This window comes from Haliotis rubra, unplaced genomic scaffold (genome assembly GCF_003918875.1).
Source record: "Haliotis rubra isolate DU_JTF1 unplaced genomic scaffold, ASM391887v1 Scf592, whole genome shotgun sequence".
Lineage (NCBI taxonomy): Eukaryota > Metazoa > Mollusca > Gastropoda > Lepetellida > Haliotidae > Haliotis > Haliotis rubra.
The window spans coordinates 529,679-551,467 of NW_025767293.1; the positions used below are offsets into that span (position 1 = coordinate 529,679).

Genomic DNA, 21,789 nt, shown 5'->3' on the forward strand with positions numbered 1-21,789 from the left:
TTCCATCCATCCATCTTTCTGAGATGATGGGGACAGATTTTCTCAAAAACCGTTATAGATAGGGAAACCAAATTTGGTATGTTTTTTTTCAGGACATGAATGCTATGATGGAGTTCGAAAACGGAATCTGATACTATTCTTTACAGAGTTATGTCCCTTGTCATTCGTTTCTTGACTTGGTGCACCTTATCCCCATTGGGAACAGATTTTCTCAGTAACCGTTATAGGTAGGGAAACCATATTTGGTATGTGTTTTCAAGAAGTGAATGTTGTGGTGGAGTTAAAACAGGAACCGTATGGCAGGGGATATTGATGACCATGTTTTCTTGTTTATGAGTCAACATGGCCCCATGTATTGAAGGAGATGGGTGGAAACCCGGAACTGCTGAGTAAGGCTATCAGGTTTCCAGGAGGTGACTAGTATTTCCAATTGTGGACACAGGGGTGCACTTTTATTTTGTTAATGCAGCTGTAACTTGGTGTATGCTTGGGGGATTTCCTTACAAAGAACCACCTCCATAGTGAGGATAGAGCTGTTTCATATGGTGGTTTGAAACCACCGCCAGAGGACGTTAAAATGAGGTACTTTTTGTTTCCCTGCCTGGTATTTGACAGTAATGGGATAGAACAAGGACTGGTCAACATGGAGGTGGTATGCTAAGCCTGGTATCCATGTTAACCTATGGTATGCTAAGCCTGGTATCCATGTCAACCTGTGGTATGCTAAGCCTGATATCCATGTCAACCTGTGGTATGCTAAGCCTGTTATCCATGTCAACCTGTGATATGCTAAGCCTGGTATCCATGTCAACCTATGGTATGATATGAAGGCCATGATCACTTCTATTACATGGAAGTGCTGTTCTGTGTATACTTGTCCACTGTTTACACAGTACAGAAAATGTTCATGGCAATACTTCGATCCAAATAGAGGAGCGTCATAGAATAGGTGCTTTTTCAAGGATGGTATTCAATTTGAAAAAAATTAAATGGTTTATCCTTCATGTGTCCCTAATGGGTATGCAGGGAAAGGGAGTTTGTCTTTACCTCTTGGACATAGTTTTAACCTCCTTTTCCCAGTCACTATCTTGAAATGTGGATTGAAGTTTTGTTGACAGGAACTTTATCACTGGTCATCAGTTTGAAACAACCAATTGTTACCTTGATCAGTAAATATTTTGTATAGGCTACAGAAACTATCATGATTTTTTTTTCTTCTTTGAAACAGGAAGAGTCTGAATAGTTGTATGCACCTATTGATTTGGTATTTGAACAAGTAAACCAGGATATTTGATAGCATTTGTGTTGACAACGGATCGTTAGCATATGCAATATGTGATGAACACTATCAAACATAGAACGCTATTTTCTCCCACATTCTGCCTGAATATGGCAGAGAGAGACATACCCCATCCCAAACACTTTTACTTGTTAGATAGCATTTAGGGGTTTCAGTGTTTCCCTTTAAGCTGTGTACAAGCTACCAGAAATTTTTCACAAACACATTTTTTTCGATATTTGGTACAAGTGAAAATTTATAATTGTACGTTCCAAAAGCAGGTAACTTTTGACTTCAGAAATGTTTGCTGGAATAACTTGTATTTGAGAACATTTAAAACATAAATATGAATGTCAAGTCTCAGATTAAGGAATGGACTTAGTGGGAGAACCTTCCTTTGCATGCAGAGTGTATCTGCTGAACACTTTGCATGTGATTACTGCAGTAACAAGGTGTGTTGGACGGAACCATAGACAGGTCACAATGTGACTGGATTCGGTTAAAGAAGTAGATGATGTTTATTGTTCTGCAGACTGGATTTTGTTACATATTTGTATATAAACTCAGTCATTATGAAATAAATGTAGTTGTATATAAATACCTGGTGCTTGTTGTGTGTTTTGATTCTTTCTGAAATGCTGATATGATTACTGTGAAGTTCAGCGTTTGAGAATATTTGCATTATCATTATCGCCACTTGATGTGCAGCTTGCTGTTAGTTATTGCTGTTCACCCTGCACAGTCCAATATTCCAGCCCTGTGATGGTGGTCTTCAATGGTCAAAAACAGTACAGTATATGATGACATCAACCAAGTCCGCAATACTGACCATCAGAACCCTTTGTCACTTTAAGACTGGAGGCCATTTCTTATCTGGATCTTCTCAGGTGGATAAAACAAACACAGAACAAAACTGTAACCTCACGGAGGTCAAAACAGTGTTTAAAGTGTGTATTCTGTTGACATGTAAATACATGGCAGTGATATAATGATCCAATGTGAGAATTGTGAAACACTGAAATGTAGATATATGTGATATTCTCCTCAACCAAACTCTGTTAAGCTCAATTTCAGCAACAAGTTACATTGACCAATCAAATGTGAGTAAAACTGGTTATTCTCCATTCAGGATTAACATGTACATTATAACGATGCCTGGCACCTCTGTTCACATTGGGTAATACCAAACCACTATCAGCCTCCCATGATACACATACTGATATATTTGTTATCCTTCGTAACTTAAAATAATTTATCCTTTAGTGACAAACAATTACAATATCACATCCAGCTCACTGGATTAGGATTTCTCAAGTCACATCCTTGGACACCTGGAATGTCCAAACCTAGGTTTATTTCCTGCCATGACTGACGGACTGGCTGACACTGGAACCATTAAACCATCCACAACCTTATTAAACACTGATGCAGAGGATGTATATCGATTCAAGTTTATACTGACTCAATCAATGCATTAGAAAGAGATGGTATAAACCCCATATAGGTCAGATTATGAATACATTTGGATAGCTCCTGAGTAAATATGTGATAAATCACTGCCATTAATCTCTCCAGCTTTCTCTTAATTTATCAGGAATTTCCTGGAAACAGTGAGTAAAACAGGCTACAGCAGCCTCCTGGAACCTCTCTGGCACCAGAGCTGCATCATTATCTGGTGTTACACCATGCTCCTCTTTCTTCACTGGGCCATGATCTGTGTGTATTCCCGCTGGTGTTCTAACATCTTCAGGTACACCTGGTACTTCTTGTCATGATACCTACAATCACAAAACATCAGTTTTTGTTACCAGAGCACCATGTGCAGATACCTGATGTAAACATGTACCAAGCAGCCTATGATTGTCGTACATGTGACTAAAACAACTGGTCACGTACTTGATTACTCATCATGGTGGTGAATGTTGTTCATTATGTCAGAAAATAGTATGTCTACCCAAGACTTAACTTCTTTGAGTGGCATATAGAGTGAGTGAGTGAGTTTAGTTTTACGCCACACTCAGCAATATTCCAGCTATATGGCGGCGGTCTTTAAAAAACAATTCTGGACAAGACAATCCAGTGATCAACAGCATGAGCATCAACCTGCACAAATGGGAACCGATGACATGTATCAACCAAGCCAGTGAGCCTGACCACCCGATCCCTTTAGTCACCTCTTACGACAAGCATGGGTTACGGAACGTTCATTCTAACCTGGACCTTCACGGGTATGAGTGGCATTTAGAAGCAGATATGATGAATAGAAATGATTTTTTAAGGATAGACAACTTCTTTAATGCAATGGATACAACATTTTGGTGTAGATATTAACACCATTAAGTCACTTGCTGGATAATGGTGTTAGCATCTACACCAAAACATCGCTTCCATTGCAACAAAGAAGTAGTCTATCCACAAAACATTGTTCTTGTACCCAAGACTCAGACTTGATTACATACAGGTCATTGTCACACAGATGGATGGCTGCAGAGTCGAAAACAACAAACAAAACTGGAAGGAGAACAAAGTGAAAGCTTCATATAAGAAACTCAATATATCTTTAAAGCCATATGAACTTGCAGTCCTGACCAATGAAATACTCTGTATTCCCCTTGTCTCTACCTACAGAAAACTCCATTTATCAAGAATGGCTTGTGTTAAGATGATTACACAGTAGCATGTTTATAGATATTTGCACTAATAACTGCTTTCAGTTCAACATAAACATGTGTCATGAAACTAGACCCGAGTCCTGAACAAGTGTTGCTGCTTATACAAGGCAACTTACTGATGAACATTTTTGTCTGGCATCACAACTGAACCCTTGCCTCCCATCTTCCCCATTGCATCCTGAAATGAAAAATCACTCAGAGAAAACACTCCTTGATAATCTCTCTAGGTCATTTATTAGCCAAGGAATCACAGGTGAGTCAAGTGAGTCGACTCGGACAGTCCAATGTGATAGATGTGTGTCTACCCTGATAGATGTGAGGCAACTTTCAGTCAGATGACCCTAACAGTATGATCGAGTTAACCTGGACAGCGGTGAGTGAGTACAGTTTTACACCGCTTTTAGCAATATTCCAGCAATATCATGTTGGGGGGACACCAGAAATGGGCTTCACACAATTTACCCATGTGGGGAATTGAACCCGGGTCTTTGGAGTGATGAGCAAACGCTTTAACAACTCGACTACCCCACCGCCCCTACCTGGACAATAAGATGTGTATGTACCTGGATGCTAGCACAGTCTCCGGATGCCCTGGCCCCGAGTATAGCTGACCCCAGTAACACAGACTCTGTGTTGTCAGGCAGCACTACCGGCATGTCTGGAAGAAGATATAGTGGAAAATCCCTGGGATCATTCAGATGAGGATATATACCTCACATCGATATCCCTATCCCTATAAAAACATTTGCCATCTGAAAACCTGAAGGAGCCGCCAAACATCAAAATAGTCACAACTACCACCTCAGTTATCTATTTCTACAACACTGTACATTGATCACAGCTATGCAAGTTTTGACTCGTGTGATAACAGTGTAATTAGCCTTCTTGGATTTTACTGCACTGGGCCCTGTTTCACACAACTATCGTAACGCTACGACTGTCGTATGTTGCTGTATAGGAGGTACGACAGTCGTAGCGCTACGATGGCTTTGTGAAACGGCCCAGTATGATTATGTTTATTACTGGTACTTAGTGTTGTCAGGGCCCGTTTCACACAGCTTACGTAACGCTACGACTGTTGTAAGTCTATGCTACAGTATAGGAGGTACGACAGTCGTAGCGCTAATAAGGCTACGATGGCTTTGTGAAACAGGGCCCAGTATGATTATGTTACTGGTACTTAGTGTTGTGAGGGCCTGTTTCACACAACTAACGTAACGCTACGACTGTCGTAAGTCTATGTTGCTGTATAGGAGGTACGACAGTCGTAGTGCTATGATAGCTTTGTGAAAAGGGGCCCTGGACCTTCACCACAATGTAACGTCAACAGGAACTTAGGTCTCATTTCACAAAGCTATCATAGCGTTACGACTGTCGTACCTCCTATACTGTAACATAAACTTACGACAGTCGTAGTGTTACCTAAGCTTTGTGAAAAGAGGCCTTGGAGTATGGAAAGAACCTCATGTGAGTACATACTGAGTATATCTGCTGTGGTTGTGACAAACAGCTGGTTGTTCCGGAGTCCTCCACATAGATACACCAGAGAGATGCTGTGACCACTCCTGTTCATCTCCGAGATGATGTGTCGGGTGCCGTACTGTAACCATGGTAACCATACATCAACACGACAATGTTTTGTGAATCATGTGCCATTCTGCAACCTCACAGTGAATGTTAAATGTGTAATGTGCCATACTGATACCATGGCAACCACACATTATACAGTGTATATGGGGTCACACTGAAACCCTACATAAAAAAACGGATGTGAATTGTTTGCCATGAGTCATACAGCAACAATAAATGATACCGTGGATGTAATGAATGGATGCCATACAAGCATGTTGGGTGCCGTACTCAGCTATGGGAGACTTACAGTGAGAGCTTGTACTGTAGCCAGATAGATGAGAGCCAAGTTATCAATGCCAGATGACAGAGTCAAACCACACACCTGGAACAAAAAACATGGACATAATAATAACATACTGTACTTGCAGCAAACTTAATAGAATCGGGATGTGGTTTTGATCAAACACCATCGATAACTCAAACTCAGTTGAATGTATTGTTTGAGATAACGTGAAACAAGTGTTTGCCACTAATATGGCAATGTCCCCCGCCGCCAAAAAAGAATGAAATATTTATAACATATTTACTTCTTTTTATTTTTTGGTCACATACAAGAAATGACTGGTGTCTGCATAATAACCCAATGTAGGCTGTCGACATAACTGAAGACATTGGGTGCAATGTTAGATGAGAAATTGCATTTACATAAGTTTGAAAAGTGGTCAAAGTGTCATGGTGACATTGAAGATAAGGTCAAGGTCACACAAATCGACTGGGGTCTGCAGAATCCCCCAATGTAGGCTGTCACCAAATTTGAAGACATTGGGTACAACAGTTCATGAGATAAGTTGTCTCTTATGACAAGCATTGATTGACAAAGTTCAATTTATAACCAAGACCTTCATGTGTTGAAAATTCAAACAAATGATTTGGAAACACATTCCCTGAATTAAGAAACTTCGACTATCAAAATCTCCCAAAGTTTTTAAAAAAACCCGTATTGAATAACTGGTGGCAACATTCACTGCAGAGATCATCAGAGCAAGCTACAAACTTACCATTCCTTTCAAAGAGGGGTCAGCAATGGGTGAGCGGTTACCATGGAAATCTGGCCAAATGTGAAGGTCAGCTGTGAGTTGAGCTACAGATTGTCCCCCCTTGTTATCAGTCATCACCTCCAGTTGGCTGTTGAGGAAGCTATGTATGTGGACATCGCTGTTAATCAATAAGAAGACATTCTAAGTAAAATAAACCACACACAAATTATTTAATCTATTTTATCAAAGTAAGATGAGATTTGCTTTTGCTTGCTGTCAATTGTTTCATACGTTTAAAAGGGGAACCAGGTGTCTACACAGATTATTCTCAAAATACAGACTTAGACAACAATAATCAGGGTTCACCGTGAGTTTCAGTCATAATTCACAAGTCCTCCCCAATGTTCAAGGCCATATCAACTTAACTTTCCAGTTGGGGATTAGATGAAATCGTGTCTGATCTGACAAACACCATCACACAAACTGTGTTTCAACAATGTGCTACAGTTCAGGCTGATGATCATTGGAAGTGATAACACTATATCACTACTGACCAAAATTAGTCAAATACAAAATGGCTTCTTCAAAGTTTTGTAAAAGATAACAAAATTTCAAAAAGAAATAGTTCTTTTCACATAAGATTAGATAACATTTTAGGCTGAATTATATTCGAAGCAGAATCAAACTTCAAAGCCTTTCGAAGCCTGTTTCAACCCAGTGTATCTTTGGTTGAACTGACTGACTGACTGAGTTTGGTTTTACGCCGCTTTTAGCAATATTCCAGCAACATCACGGTTGGGGACACCAGAAATGGGCTTCACACATTGTGCCCATGTGGGGATTCAAACCTGGGTCTTCGGCATGACGAGCCAACGCTTTAACCATTAGGCTACCCCACCGCCCCTCTTTGGTTGAAAGCTATTAAACATACCATTTTCAATACGACATGGGTTCCTGGGCATTTTGCTCCTCTATTAATGACATCATCATAATACCCTAGGGGCATCATAATGCACTGGGGTCATCATAACACTCTAGGGGCATCATAATACTCTAGGGCATCATAATACTCTAGGGCATCATAATACACTGGGGCATCATAATACCCTAGGGGCATCATAATACTCTGGGGGCATCATAATACTCTAGGGGCATCATAATACACTGGGTCATCATAATACTCTGGGAGCATCATAATACTCTTGGGGCATCATAATACTCTAGGGGCATCATAATACACTGGGGGCATCATAATACCCTAGGGCCATCATAATACCCTGGGGCATCATAATACTCTGGGAGCATCATAATACTCAGGGGGCATCATAATACTCTAGGGGCATTATAATACTGTAGGGGCATCATAATACTCTGGGGGCATCATAATACTCTAGGGGCATCATAATACACTGGGGCATCATAATACACTGGGGCATCATAATACTCTAGGGGCATCATAATACTCTGGGAGCATCATAATACTCTAGAGGCATCATAATACTCTGGAGGCATCATAATACTGTAGGGGCATCATAATACTCTGGGGGCATCATAATAATGTAGGGGCATCATAATACTCTGGAGGCATCATAATACTCTAGGGGCATCATAATACACTGGGGCATCATAATACTCTGGGAGCATCATAATACTCAGGGGGCATCATAATACTCTAGGGGCATCATAATACTGTAGGGGCATCATAATACCCTAGGGCCATCATAATACTCTGGGGGCATCATAATACTCTAGGGGCATCATAATACACTGGGTCATCATAATACTCTGGGAGCATCATAATACTCTTGGGGCATCATAATACTCTAGGGGCATCATAATACATTGGGGGCATCATAATATTGTAGGGGCATCATAATACTGTAGGGGCATCATAATACTGTAGGGGCATCATAATACACTGGGGCATCATAATACTGTAGGGGCATCATAATACTCTGGGGGCATCATAATACTCTAGGGGCATCATAATACTCTGGAGGCATCATAATACTCTAGGGGCATCATAATACACTGGGGCATCATAATACTCTGGGAGCATCATAATACTCAGGGGGCATCATAATACTCTAGGGGCATCATAATACTGTAGGGGCATCATAATACTCTGGGGGCATCATAATACTGTAGGGGCATCATAATACTGTAGGGGCATCATAATACACTGGGGCATCATAATACTCTAGGGGCATCACAATACTCTAGGGGCATCATAATACTCTAGAGGCATCATAATAATCAAGGGCCATAATAATACACCTGTGTCATCATGATACTCTGGTTCATCATACCACTTGGGTCATAATATATTGATTCTTTGGGGAATGTGTACTGCATAACACCAGCCTCTGATCAATCTAATTTATAATGGATAATCTTGAAACAAAGAATGAAGGAACCGTGAAATGACCTTTTGTTTGCCTGTGAAAGGGCCTCCTGATATGCTGGGTGACTCTCAATCACAAAGTCTATCTGCAATAGAACACAATTCCCATCATCACAGACTACAGACAATGATTATGATCAACAATCTGGCGGTCAGTGTAGGTCCACTTCTAAACATTGTACTTGGTGAGAAACTGGAACACTTTTAGCAGTAATATGGTAGTGAGTGCCTTCCTTTACGTAAAGCTCAACAGTAGACAGATGCATGTTTGAAAATACCTAAATCAATCAATCAACACTTTATTTCTGTACAAAGGCCATAGGGCCCATATACATACAGTTTCATACATTATAATACAATTTGCATATATGTATACACGCCCATCTGCATACATGTACCCGGTATACAGGTAATCTGAACATACAATACAGGTTAATATGGATAAAGTAGATAAAGATATGATATGATATTACAAAAGTATAATATGGTATTTAATATTATCATTCTTGTAATAGCTTACATCTTCGTTATATATAGGCTGAGCATTTTCAAACCTGGCATGACTTCCAATTAGATTGAATGTGGTCCCATTTGTCTTGTCATTTCTAGCAATATTACAGCAACATCATAACAAGGTGAGGTGAGGTGAAATTGGGTTTTACATCGTGCTTGAGAATATTTCGCTCACATGACCACGTGCATGCGTGTGTATGTGTATGTGTGGCTGCTTGTACTAGCCGAGACTTAAGCTGGTTTATAAGTGCTAGCCCACTGAGATACCATGCCGCAGTGAAGCATGAATACCCCACTCAGACACATTATACTGACTCCGAGCCAACCAGTCCTTGTTGTACCCATTAATGCAGAGCGCCAGGCAGGGACCACCAAGTATACAGAGACTCTCTATTATCGCGGCACGCGAAAACATCTTTACATATCCAAATTACGTAAAATATATTCATTGCTCTTGAAAAAAGTCATTTATTTCATTGGAATGTTATGTGTAATCGGAGAAATATTAAAGCATTCATCTTTTCATCAAGTTCTAGAACATTTTGAAAGTAGTATGACCCCTACTGCCATTACATCTAGCATGAATCAAAACATACTTCATCAAGAGCAATCCTGCGACAACTATAAGGTCATTTGCATATTTTCCGTGCTAAAAATATAACAGGAAGTGACGTATTATGCAACTTCACTCTGCACACGGCAGCAACTTGTATGGTACGTTTTAAGCCAGAAAAACAATATTTTGTAACGTTGTTGTTACTTTGTATCCAAATGAATAGAAGTTTCAGATGTTTGGGTTAAAAACATGATGATATTACTAATGTGAATGAAATTCCTAAATAGTTTTTAATGATCAAACTATTTAGATTCGTTACTTGTCTTAGTAAACGTTTCACAGTGTCATCTGCTTGTACCGAGTGCCATAGTAAGAAAACAGCAATACCGCGATAATAGAGAGTTGCTTCAATTTCTGGGTCAAACGAGACAATCGGAATTGCCGCAATGGTATTAAACGAGTTGCGACCATGTGTCACATTATTTGTGACAGAAATGAAGATTAAACATCAGTCAACTGAAAATATATATTAAATGCTAAATGTCAGTAGCCGTTCATAATCCCGATGGCGACAACATTAACTACCGCGATAATAGAGGGTCCCATGATACCATATTTTAACGTCTTTTGGTATGACGCGGTCAGGGATCGAACCCGCGACCTTCCGCTCTCTGGTCATCATAACAAGGGACAACGGAAATGAGCTTCACACGTTATACCAATGTTAGAGATTGGAACCTGGGCCATTAGTGTGACGAATGAAAACATAACCTACTAAGCTAACCCACTGCCCTAGTCCTACTATAAACAGCTCCATTATATTCACTTAGCTCAGAAACTTTCTTTATCTAAAGTATGTTTAGCTTCGTTTTACCAGTGTTTACAGAATAGCTTCCACCCTCGTTTAAAGGTCACATAAACCCTAGGGGGTTAAAATACATAAATCACTAACTGGCATCGTTATAAATGAAACCCCGTCATTAAAACTACTCATTTCGACCTTTAATTGACTTAAATCGACCTTTTTGACAACAGTGCACAATTCTCACCCGCGAACGAAATTTCAACCAATCAGAGCGGCGCGACTCTGTGACGTCATATGAGGAATAACTTTGAGGGCCGATGCAGAATTCATCTACATTTTAGGGGGTAAATTATCTTGTTTACAGGCTTGTATAAACCTGAAATCGTGACAATTGTTGTGGAAAATGAAAGCTATATGTTCTCACAATCTACTGGCATTTAATTTTGTCTCCTGCTTTGCCTAGTTTCGGAGTTACAACTTGTTTTCATAGACGCTTCTGTCACAATTGATTGGTGTCGTTAGACCCTATTTGTATAATGACTGATCCAAATTGATCCCATTTCTGTGTTTTTTTACCTCGATATTTAATCATGTCATGTAAAAATCTGTTTGTATTCTCAAAACAGTGTGGGCCCATAAGTTTTCACATGCAATACAGCAATTAATACTCCCTTGTTGTAACCCCGTGTTAGGTGGTATAAACCTACACATGTTATTTGTCATCATTCACTTGATGGTCAGTTAATGAATTTATAACAGGTATAATTAGTGGTAACACACTTAGATTACCCGACAAAGGTTCCCATTTGGCATTTCTTGTGTCTGGAGTAAATATTCAACATTATAAACATCGATCAAAGGATTAACCGATAACACGCTGATTGATTAATTACTTTTATCTTACACAGCGGAATTGTCAAAAGGTAGTGTTTATGTATGTAGATTTACTAATCTATACTGAATACACTCTGCGCGGTCGGTGGGTGTCTGGCGTAAAAACAACGTCCTTCTTTCAAAGGATTAACCGCCAACACATTGATTGATTGCCCATTATTGGCTAACTAAATTACTGTTTTTAATGAAAGGCGGACATTATGCAATTAGTTGCCAGGTGTGCTATCTTGGGTGACCAATGAGACTATACACCAATACCTGAAAAGATTTATCACTTTTTCGTATATTAAACTGTTAAAAGACACATCATTTGGAACAGTTTTGTGGATATTGATGGATACATTCCTCGAACAAGGTAATGACCTGATATTGTTCCTATAACTTTAATCTGTTTTAATTTTAATATTTGCATTTTGTTTTTATTCATTTGTCGTAGCATTCAACAGAATCATTGTTTTCGCCGTGAAGTGTAATGAGACAGACAACATACACTAGGGTGTGTGTGCGAATTATGATTCACATTGGCAAACTATAAAATGTCTAGATATTACAGTTCTGTTATAAATTCACTATAAGTATCAGCAGATCGTCAGCTTTTTATTTAGTTTCAAAATGCATAAAAGTATGATTATAAACTAATTAGGATTATAAGACCAAATATAAAGACGCACATTGACTAGTATCTACATACTGGTGAGTGGACATTAACCATGTGAATGTAGCAAGAAATTTATCGCAAGCAGTATTGTGACTTCGACCCCCACCTCGCCTCCGTGGAAGAAATCGTTATGTTATAAGTTGTGTCATGCAAAATCCTTTTGGTTATGATTCCAATACATATTTAACATTTGAGTAGAAAGTAGTTTTGATTTTCTAACTTGATGAAAACAAACTATAATCTCATTAATTCTAACCGACTTTACGATTTTCAAAAATGGCGGCGCCATGTCGGGAACATCCGCCAGTCTGTGGATAAATGCTATTTAGGTTTGTTTTCACCGAAGTTACAAAATCAAAACTACTTTCTACTGGTAGTAAAATATGTATTTTATTGATGGCCAATAGGATTTGCATGCATGAGCTATGATAACATAACATAACAATTCTCATGGCAGCGCAGGTGGGTGTCAATATAATACTACTTACAATATTATTGTTACTTCGACCACAACCTCACTTCCGAGGAAGAAATCGTTATGTTACAAGTTGTGTTATGGAAAATCTTTATGGACATCAATCATATATACTAGTACATATTTTACTATAACTAGTAAGTAGTTTTGATTCTTTAACTTCCGTGAAGCGATCTGAACACAAGTAAGATATCATTTCAGGCTTCCACAACGCCGCCCGACTCACAAACATAACCCATTTAGCACGAACTGCGGGTCCTGTGGAAATCTGTGCATGGTGACACCATCACCCCGACCCTAGGAGCAATTGGCGACAAAGCAACGATTCGGCATGTCGTCGTTGATGTCGAGAAATCATCAAAATGATGAGCGTTCTACACACTTTCTATACAACTAACTGAAAATCGTTCCTCATATGACGTCACTCCAGTGCTCTGGCGACAGAGTTACGTAACCTGTCTGTGGTTTCGTTGGCGGGCGAGAGGGAAGCAGGCGACTTTTTGGCCACTTTTAATCGCTCGGTATTAATTAACCACAAGTTTTTAAAGAATAAATTTGGTGTTCCGCATAAGACTAACCACAAATCTTTCATATGTAATGGTTAAAAGAGTAACAAAAAACAAAGTTTAGTGGTTCTTTAACCAATGTTTACCTACTAGCTTGCCAGTAGCACTCTGTCCACCCTCATTTAACCAGTGTTCAGGTAGCATGGCGGAATAGTACGGCCCCCACACTCCACCAACAAAGATGGCTGACTTGCTGATCTGAAACAGAAGATATGACATTAAACAGTAAAGGCACAATGTCACACATTTTCAACAATATTTTGGCCTATATTACATATATTGGGGCATATGCACTCACTTTAGCTTCCTATTGATGCAATAAAAGACTTATTATCCCTTACGACTTGCCTGAAGTCAATAATTGAAACTTTGAGGTGAACAGCTTCCAAACGGGAGAACACTTGCCATATATGGAATGTAAATAATTGTTCTGTACATCGAAAACTGTTGCACGTGGTGTTGTCAGTGTTTGCCGAACTGGTTTCAATCACAAGTTGTGCATAGGATATTCGTAAAGAGTGCTCCAAGGGACATAACTCTATGGGGTTTACTTGAAATAATGTAGAGGGTGCAAGACGATTTAATGCAACTTTGCATTAATCATTCAAACATTTTAATTTAATACAGTGGAAGCTGTCAAAACCAGCAGCTGTCCAATCCGGCAAGTTGTCAACACCAGCATAAAATCTCAGTCCCATCCGTGGCTAGTACATTTATCATCATTTAAAAGCTCTGCAATCTGGCAGCTGTCAATTCCGGATCTCGGCATGAAATGAGCCGCCCGAATATGTGTTTATAACAGCAACCAGCGCTGTCTAATCCGGTGCTTGGTGAGGAGTTGGTTGGATGTGTATTGTCAACAATTAATCCTGTTTTGAAACTACAGTGCACTCTGTCAAACTCGGACTCTGTCTTTCTCGGATTGCTGTATAAACAGGACTGAACTCACGGTCCCGACGTAATCCTTCTTTGTTGTCATAATAAAAAAGTTCTGTATCTCGGACTCTCATTATTTCGGATTTCGGACCAAAGTGTCGGCCCGATAAGGTAGTTACATGTAAAAACATTGCTATATAATTCGGACTGAGCAGGAAGTCCGCTTGGCCAATAAACCATGAATAAACATTCCGTTGATTGGTTTGTGTATTTTGTCTTATTTACTTAGCAGGAAGTCCACTTGGCCAAGACCGCGTGGTCTAGCGGTGAACGCTTATTTACCTTTGATGCGACTAACACCAATTGTAAACTATAATTGAGCCGATCATGTCAACTCAGTGTCAATGTCACTATGCATTTAAGATGCCATCAGACACAGTGTGATGGAAATAGTAATTTTATATGTACGTTTGACAACTTTTATGAATGTTGTTGTTGATTTCATTCATTAGTTTATTCAATTTATTTCATGAATTCCTCGAAACATCGTTACTTTGCTCTTTGACAATGTTATTGTGGACCCGCTGCCGAAGCAGGTGTCCGAGAATCGTTGTTTTCAATAACATTGCGAAAAATAGTTTATAACTTTAATTCTGCTGATAATAGGGAGATAACTCCATTAAAATCTGTGTACTTCGGACTACTGTATAATTCAGACTTTTTAGTCGGTCCCAAGCTGGTCCGAATTAGACAGAGTGCACTGTACATGGTTGCCGACAAAGATAATTTAATCTTCGTTCAGTATGGGTGTACTTGTACATGTAATTAGTGAGTTGAGAGAACCACCTTATACAACAATGTATATGAGAGTGATAAAACTGGTTCAATTCTAGTCATGACAGCTCTACAATCCGGCATGCTGTCTAAACCTGATTATTTCTTCGGTCCCGATGTGTGCCGGTTTAGACAGCTTCCACTGTATTGCAATCTAAATCAGAATTCTTTTGGAGGGCTGATAGTAAGTATTATTGAGAGAAATAAACTGTTTCTTTTTAGACATATGTGGTGTGATATAGTACCTTTAAACACATAAAAAAACTAGTGACCGTGCATGTATTATAGTGTTAGCCCACTGAGATACAATCCCAAATCCCCCACTCAGACACAGTACACTAAAGACTCACAGCCATATGACAGGAGGATGTACCGCAGATCAGGACAAGTCGACCAGTTACAGCCGGCAGAGGGCTCTTGAGACTGCTGGGGACACACCCAAGACAACCTGCAGGGAGGGTGAGAAGATCATTCCAGGATGGGTTCACACTTTTCACGAAGATATATTGTAGAGCTAAATGAGTTACACTATGCTCGATCCTCAACCTCATTACAACCTTGTTTCTTGTTGCCCTGGAAACACAAAAAACATTACAACTGCATAATTGCAAAATGCACCAGTTCATAACTTGCCAAATATGCATTCACAATTTCACAAAGAAATACTTTTCAATTTATGATATATCCTGCAGAAATTAAACCTACCCTCATTTGAAAATAAGCTAAACGTTTTTATCTGGAAACGTGAACAAAATGAAATGACAATTTTTCTTACAAGCCAGACATATTCACAAAATTTCATGCAGCCATTTTGGATGGAGTTATACATGGAAACAAACCCTACACTAATTTGAATTTGAAGTGTTTTATTTACAGAAAAGCTGGGTTTTGAAATATTACATGCAAAGATATGGCCAATCTATTATATAGCTTTAAAAAGTGGATGTGTTGTAATTGTGATCATTTTGAAATTTTCTCTACTGTTTCTGCTTTTATGTACACAATTTTAACAGTTTTTAAGCAAATATGTACCAAAGGAATTATACATGTTTACCAAATATCAACATGTTTTGTGCACCAAGGTTAACAAGAAATTGTTAATTACTGAAGGATATTGTTTTATTTATTTTTTATGGTAACTTCTTTTTTTCCTTCAGCAGTATTTTCTGCTAGTAAGAATCATGGTATATAGTTTTCCACCAGCATTTAATAAGGATATCTGCTGTATCTGAACATTGAAATCACTGATATTTCTGGAACATCATTAACTTCACTCATTTACTCCTGAGCAAAGGGCAGCACTTGTTGGGATATTGTACAGGTTCAGAATCCTGAAACTGTTTCATTGTTTCGTTACTTTATGCAAGCTCCAATGCTTTTTACAGATTACTAATCAGAAGGTGAGTGAGTGAAGATTTCTTGACACATTGGCAGTATTTCAGCCATATGGTGACTAAAACAAGTTATACATGCATGACACATAAACCGAGAATACAAAAGCCTGTTGACGAACTACATTATAAACAACCAGAAAATATACAGATGTCAAACTAGCATGTAAATCTAAAACTATAGACCATACAATAACAAGCTACAGATTGTCAGCAACTGAAGGTAGATCACCATATACTAAGCACCATGGGATGCTTCCTGCATGGACACTAACTGGATTTACACCATCACTTCAGCTGTTGGTGATTGTGTTATTTAGCTATTTACAAAACATATTTATTAAAACTTTTCAAACAATTCAATTTCTTTAAAAAAAAATAATTATTAAATGATAATTGACATGGTTAAAAAAGATCTTAAACAGAAAGCATAAATTAGACACATCATGTACAATTTAGCGAGAATATACTAAGTAGACTACGTGAAGTGTTCCTTCTCACCTACTCCCCCTGCATGTGCGTCAATGAGGGCGGTTCCGACAGGTGTCCCTGGGTTCAAACCCAACTCTTCTGCTGCCTCTCGGGTTAATCCATTCCCACAAGCCTCTCCTGGTGCTCGCACTTCACTTCCTGAGTACAGAAGTTGTAATATGTACATCATTACTGAAGATAATAATATTTATGTGAAGTATTGTCATATTTTACAAACAGATATCAACTCCAATATCTATATACCTTAGATAGATCTGTAAATATGCAAAACTTAACAATCATATATTAGGTATAAGAGATTGTTAAGCAGTCTATTTGAAATGATTCTTGTTAGAGATCGGCATAATGTCTTCTGACCACCGACCTATCTATTTAAAACAATGAAATAAAATATATTTTGACTATTTGGAGATGCCAACATGAACTGAACCAAGGACAGAGGCCTGAAAGCATGATCAGTGGACTCAAAGTAGACACACTGATTCAAATGCACCAAAAATTATACACATGTAAAATGTGCACCTATTTTGCTGTAGTTATCATGGATAAGGTCTTCCAAGCCTATCTTCTTGAAGAAGTCTCCATTCCATCCAGAGTCTGTCTCTGTCCCGGCCACGTAGCCCCACTTACACACCAGCGTACACAGGGATCTGCAGCATACCAGTAAACGAGTGAGTGAAGATTGTTTTATATTGCTTTTAGCAATATTCTAGCAAGATCATGCAGGGGAGACCAGATATGGGCTTCATACACAGTGTGCGAAATAGTTTCTAAATTTGGCTAGCCGACGGGCTAGCTATGCCTGAAAGTTACTAGCCCACAAAATTATTCACTGGCCCGAAATTTGAATGTAGACACGGGTTTCATCATTAAGCTGCTAATATGATGAACATTTTTATCAGGCCATAATCTTGCAAGATTTAAATGTATTATAACTTAACAAGTCGGAGAAAGTGATATACATGTTTTTAGAAAATGATCCCATGAAAATTCACTAGACATTCGGGCCAGTGACTTTCGAGACTTACTATCCCGACTGGATTTTTACTAGCCACGGGCTAGCGGGCCAGTGGCTATTTCGAACACTGTTCATACATAATTCATGTGGGGAATTGAACCTGGACCTTAGGCGTGACAAGTGAACACTTTAACCACTAGGCCTCCCCACCGCTCTGCATACCATGAATTACTGTACAGATAGATGACTGACATGTACTATTCAAGGGGACTGCAGTGTATGTAGTATGCACAAAATTATTGGAGGCTGTCAAAGCAAATGTTTTTAACATTATTATCAACAAGCATATGAATATCTAACAGCATGCAATCTGCATCGTCTTCCATGGACAGAGTGTGTGTGTCCAATGGAATGTGAGAGTATGTCACCTGGACAAAAAGTATATATGTCTCACCTTGACACAGAGAGCATATCTTCCAGAGAGTGTGTCTCACCTGGACATAGAGTGTGTGGCCCTCCAGGTAAGGAAGTCTGGCAGATCAAAGAAGTGTGCTGAATGATTCCAACACTGATCCTTCAGGTTCTGCAGAAATATTAAAAAACAACAACAAATAATAAAATATCATCTGGATATGTTTTTGTTGCATTTCAAATTTTAGTTTCAACTCAGAATACACCAGTCTGAGACGAATCTAAACTGAAAGTTTCTGGCAAGATGAATGTAATGGAGAATAACAATCTAGTCCTTGCCTGTACTTCTCCACTATTCAGCCAGTCATGGCTATTACAAAAGACTCTAGGGAGGTGTCAGGCACCACAATTTACATCTAATACGCAGTACTCCCCTCCCACCTGTTTGAGCCAGCAGAGTTTGGGCATCTGCATCTCCAGGGACATCCTCCCACCTACGTACTGCAACACCGAGCTCCCCGTCTGGTTGATGGTGTTGGCCTGGGTGGCAGCACGGTGGTCCATCCACAGGATCACGTTACATTCAGGCCGTCCTGTCAACATGGAAATAGCATCATCTCGGTGTCTGACTCTCTTTCACCGTGCATGTAATCTACGTTTAGTTGTAGCTATAGGTTTTGGCATTAGTCTAAATTTTGGTTTCATTCCACTGTCCATTTCCTCTACCAGTTTATGGTAGGTATTGTGTATTTACACAAAGATATCATTTTACTGTCCATGTATGTTTGGTGGTAGGTGTATGAAGTTTAACTGAAGATATCATTTCACTGTGCATATACCATGAATACTTTACCAGATTTACTGACTGACACAGGCTGGAAGTGTTGGTCGAGGACGACCAGCGAGCAGGTTCCATCAAAGCCCACGCCTCTCACTTGGTCCTTATCCACACCTGATGTCTCCAGCACACTCTGGAACAAGAGACACTATAGCTATAGACCGGTCACACATTCACAGATACGGTAAGGGATTTACCTTAAGGGATTTATTTACAGTGAGTGAGTGAGTGAGTTTAGTTTTATGCCACACTCAGCAATATTCCAGCTATATGATGGCATTCTGTAAATAATCGAGTCTGGACCAGACAATCCAGTCATCAACAGCATGAGCATCTATCTGTGCAATTGGGAACTGATGACATGTGTCAACCAAGTCAGCGAGCCTGACCACCCAATCCCGTTAGTTGCCTCTTATGACAAGCATCGTCGCCTTTTGTGGCAAGCATGGGTTGCTGAAGACCTATTCTAACCTGGATCGTCACAGGTCCGATTTATTTAGACCAGCTCAGAAGACAATCTTTGGCACCTAGTCTGCAGCAAATGACAGTGAGCAATCATTCCAAAGACAAATTACAGTTTCCAATTACTCAGGTCCTGTGTAGATAAGCCCATTTTATAAAAAACAAACAAACCCACCCTTCCATGGGCATTTAGTTTAGAATCCAAGATAGATCCCTACCTGAGACTAAACTCAACATTTGAAACCTTATGCTACATGTTAAGTTCAAGATTCTAGTGTGGTGCAGTAGTACAGTGGTAAAAGCGTTCGCTCATCATGCAGAGGGTAAGTTCAATTCACAAGGGTACAATGTGTGGAGCCACGATCTGGTGCCCCCAACTTCCACACACATTAATTAAAAAAGTTGCTCATCGTGATATGGCTGCAGTAGTGCTGAGGCGATGTAAACTTTTAACTCACTTACTCCAAATGCAATTGAGCACATTAGATCTACAAGGATCTATAAAGGTACACACTGAATTAATAAGACAATGTGAAATATCAGGAGGAAGACAGAAATGAAGTACTTTGACTGTAGTTGTGACAGCAGACCAGATGTTGTCTGAAGACTGTTCATAGTGATCAACTGCACGGTTCCAGGTAGTGATCTCGGCCACCGATGTGGCCATTAGTTCCCCTGCCTCTGACAGCAGACCAGATGTGGTCCCCTGCCTCTGACACAATGGCCGCCCGCACACTTCCTGTCCCCACATCTACTCCGATGTAGTGTCGCATCATTCTGCAGAATCGGAACACAGGGGGTGAGTCACATGTACTGAACAGCATCCAACATAATGTAGACAGAAGCCAAAAGGAATGCAGGTCATGGAGTAGGGAACTGGGGTATAAGCTTGTGTTCAAGATTATTTTGTTGGATGATGATGCATGCATGTGTGTGTGTATTAGTGTGGGTGTGGCTGCTTGTACAAGTCCACACTAATGCAGACTTTATAGTGGTATTTCACTGTGATACCATGCCACAGTTGGAAACTCAGACACATCATTCTGACTCCTTAATGTCATGCATGAGCCAGGGAACAACAAGCACCATATTCTAACATCTTTTGGTATGGCATTGATGGAATTAAACCCAGACCTCCCAGGCAGACACACTATTGCTGAAGGGGTCGTTGTAATACACACTAACGAATATACGAGCATACACACTAACGAATATACGAATATACGAGCATACACACTAACGAATATTTTGCGACACGAGCATACACACTAACGAATATTTTGCGATGCGCAATACCACTTGCAGTCAGTCGACGGGACAACTATACATACGGTTTCGGTTTTAGGTTGCAGAATATGGACTCGTCCATGGTGGGGTACCAGGTACGTTTCTGTAGTTTGACTTTGTTCAGGGTACAGAAATGTACCTGGGTTACATATCTGTTGTACCTGTGCTAACAACTCCTTCAGTCACACTACTCACAGACAGTCCAAGTATGATCGTGGATGTGGTTTTCACATATTTCTGCATTCATTTATGTTAAAAAATCATTATTTTAGTTTGGAGACTGTGCATCAATTCGGTGATGCATATTTCTTATATACTTGGCCAAATGTCATCAAAAATGAAAACATATTTCTCTCGATTAATGGAAATTTTAAAAATATATATAAATGACACCTCTCAAATTTGTTTACTTTGAGCTAAAGCCAAGAGGTGACGTTGCGTGAGATGGAGTTGTTGTGACCACAAATAGTGTACAGTCACATTTTATCGGTATCTCTTTGTGGGTGGTGCATGTCAAATCGACCAAACACTTAATTATAGTTAGACAGAGACTGTCGTAACTGAGGTACAGTTATCCTTATGCATACACGCTCGTGCGTCACGCGATGCTGAATAATAGTTTGAAGCACAATACTTACAACCTACCAAATCCTACCACGTGACACTTGTGTCAAATGCAAGAAAGGCCACTGCGCGACATAAACATGTGATGCAGTTGTAAAACCCAACACGAACGCAATAGTCTAGTAAAGGGAGGTCACTCCGAGCTCTTTACACGTCCCGTTAAAAAACCCCGTTTGGACGTATTA

General features: G+C 39.6%; 1 protein-coding gene across 2 annotated transcripts; it reads right to left on the minus strand.

Moving 5' to 3' along the window:
• Positions 1-2,220: 2,220 nt before the first annotated feature.
• Positions 2,221-21,742, minus strand: LOC124255084 (FGGY carbohydrate kinase domain-containing protein-like). 2 transcript variants are annotated; one of them, XM_046688918.1, is made up of 17 exons: positions 21,626-21,742; positions 20,404-20,470; positions 20,259-20,372; positions 19,247-19,364; positions 18,835-18,986; positions 18,477-18,565; positions 17,547-17,674; positions 17,034-17,162; positions 15,492-15,589; positions 13,522-13,629; positions 8,989-9,050; positions 6,582-6,738; positions 5,831-5,905; positions 5,431-5,551; positions 4,515-4,609; positions 4,068-4,129; positions 2,221-3,057 (listed from the first exon to the last, which is right to left on the minus strand). In XM_046688918.1, exons 2-17 carry the CDS (start codon positions 20,467-20,469, stop codon positions 2,979-2,981), a joined length of 1,653 nt encoding a protein of 550 aa, XP_046544874.1. In that variant the 5' UTR covers position 20,470; positions 21,626-21,742; the 3' UTR covers positions 2,221-2,978. The 2 variants fall into 2 exon arrangements, with proteins under 2 accessions (XP_046544874.1, XP_046544873.1); XM_046688917.1 differs by having other exon boundaries at positions 21,619-21,735.
• Between the last annotated feature and the right edge of the window lie 47 nt (positions 21,743-21,789).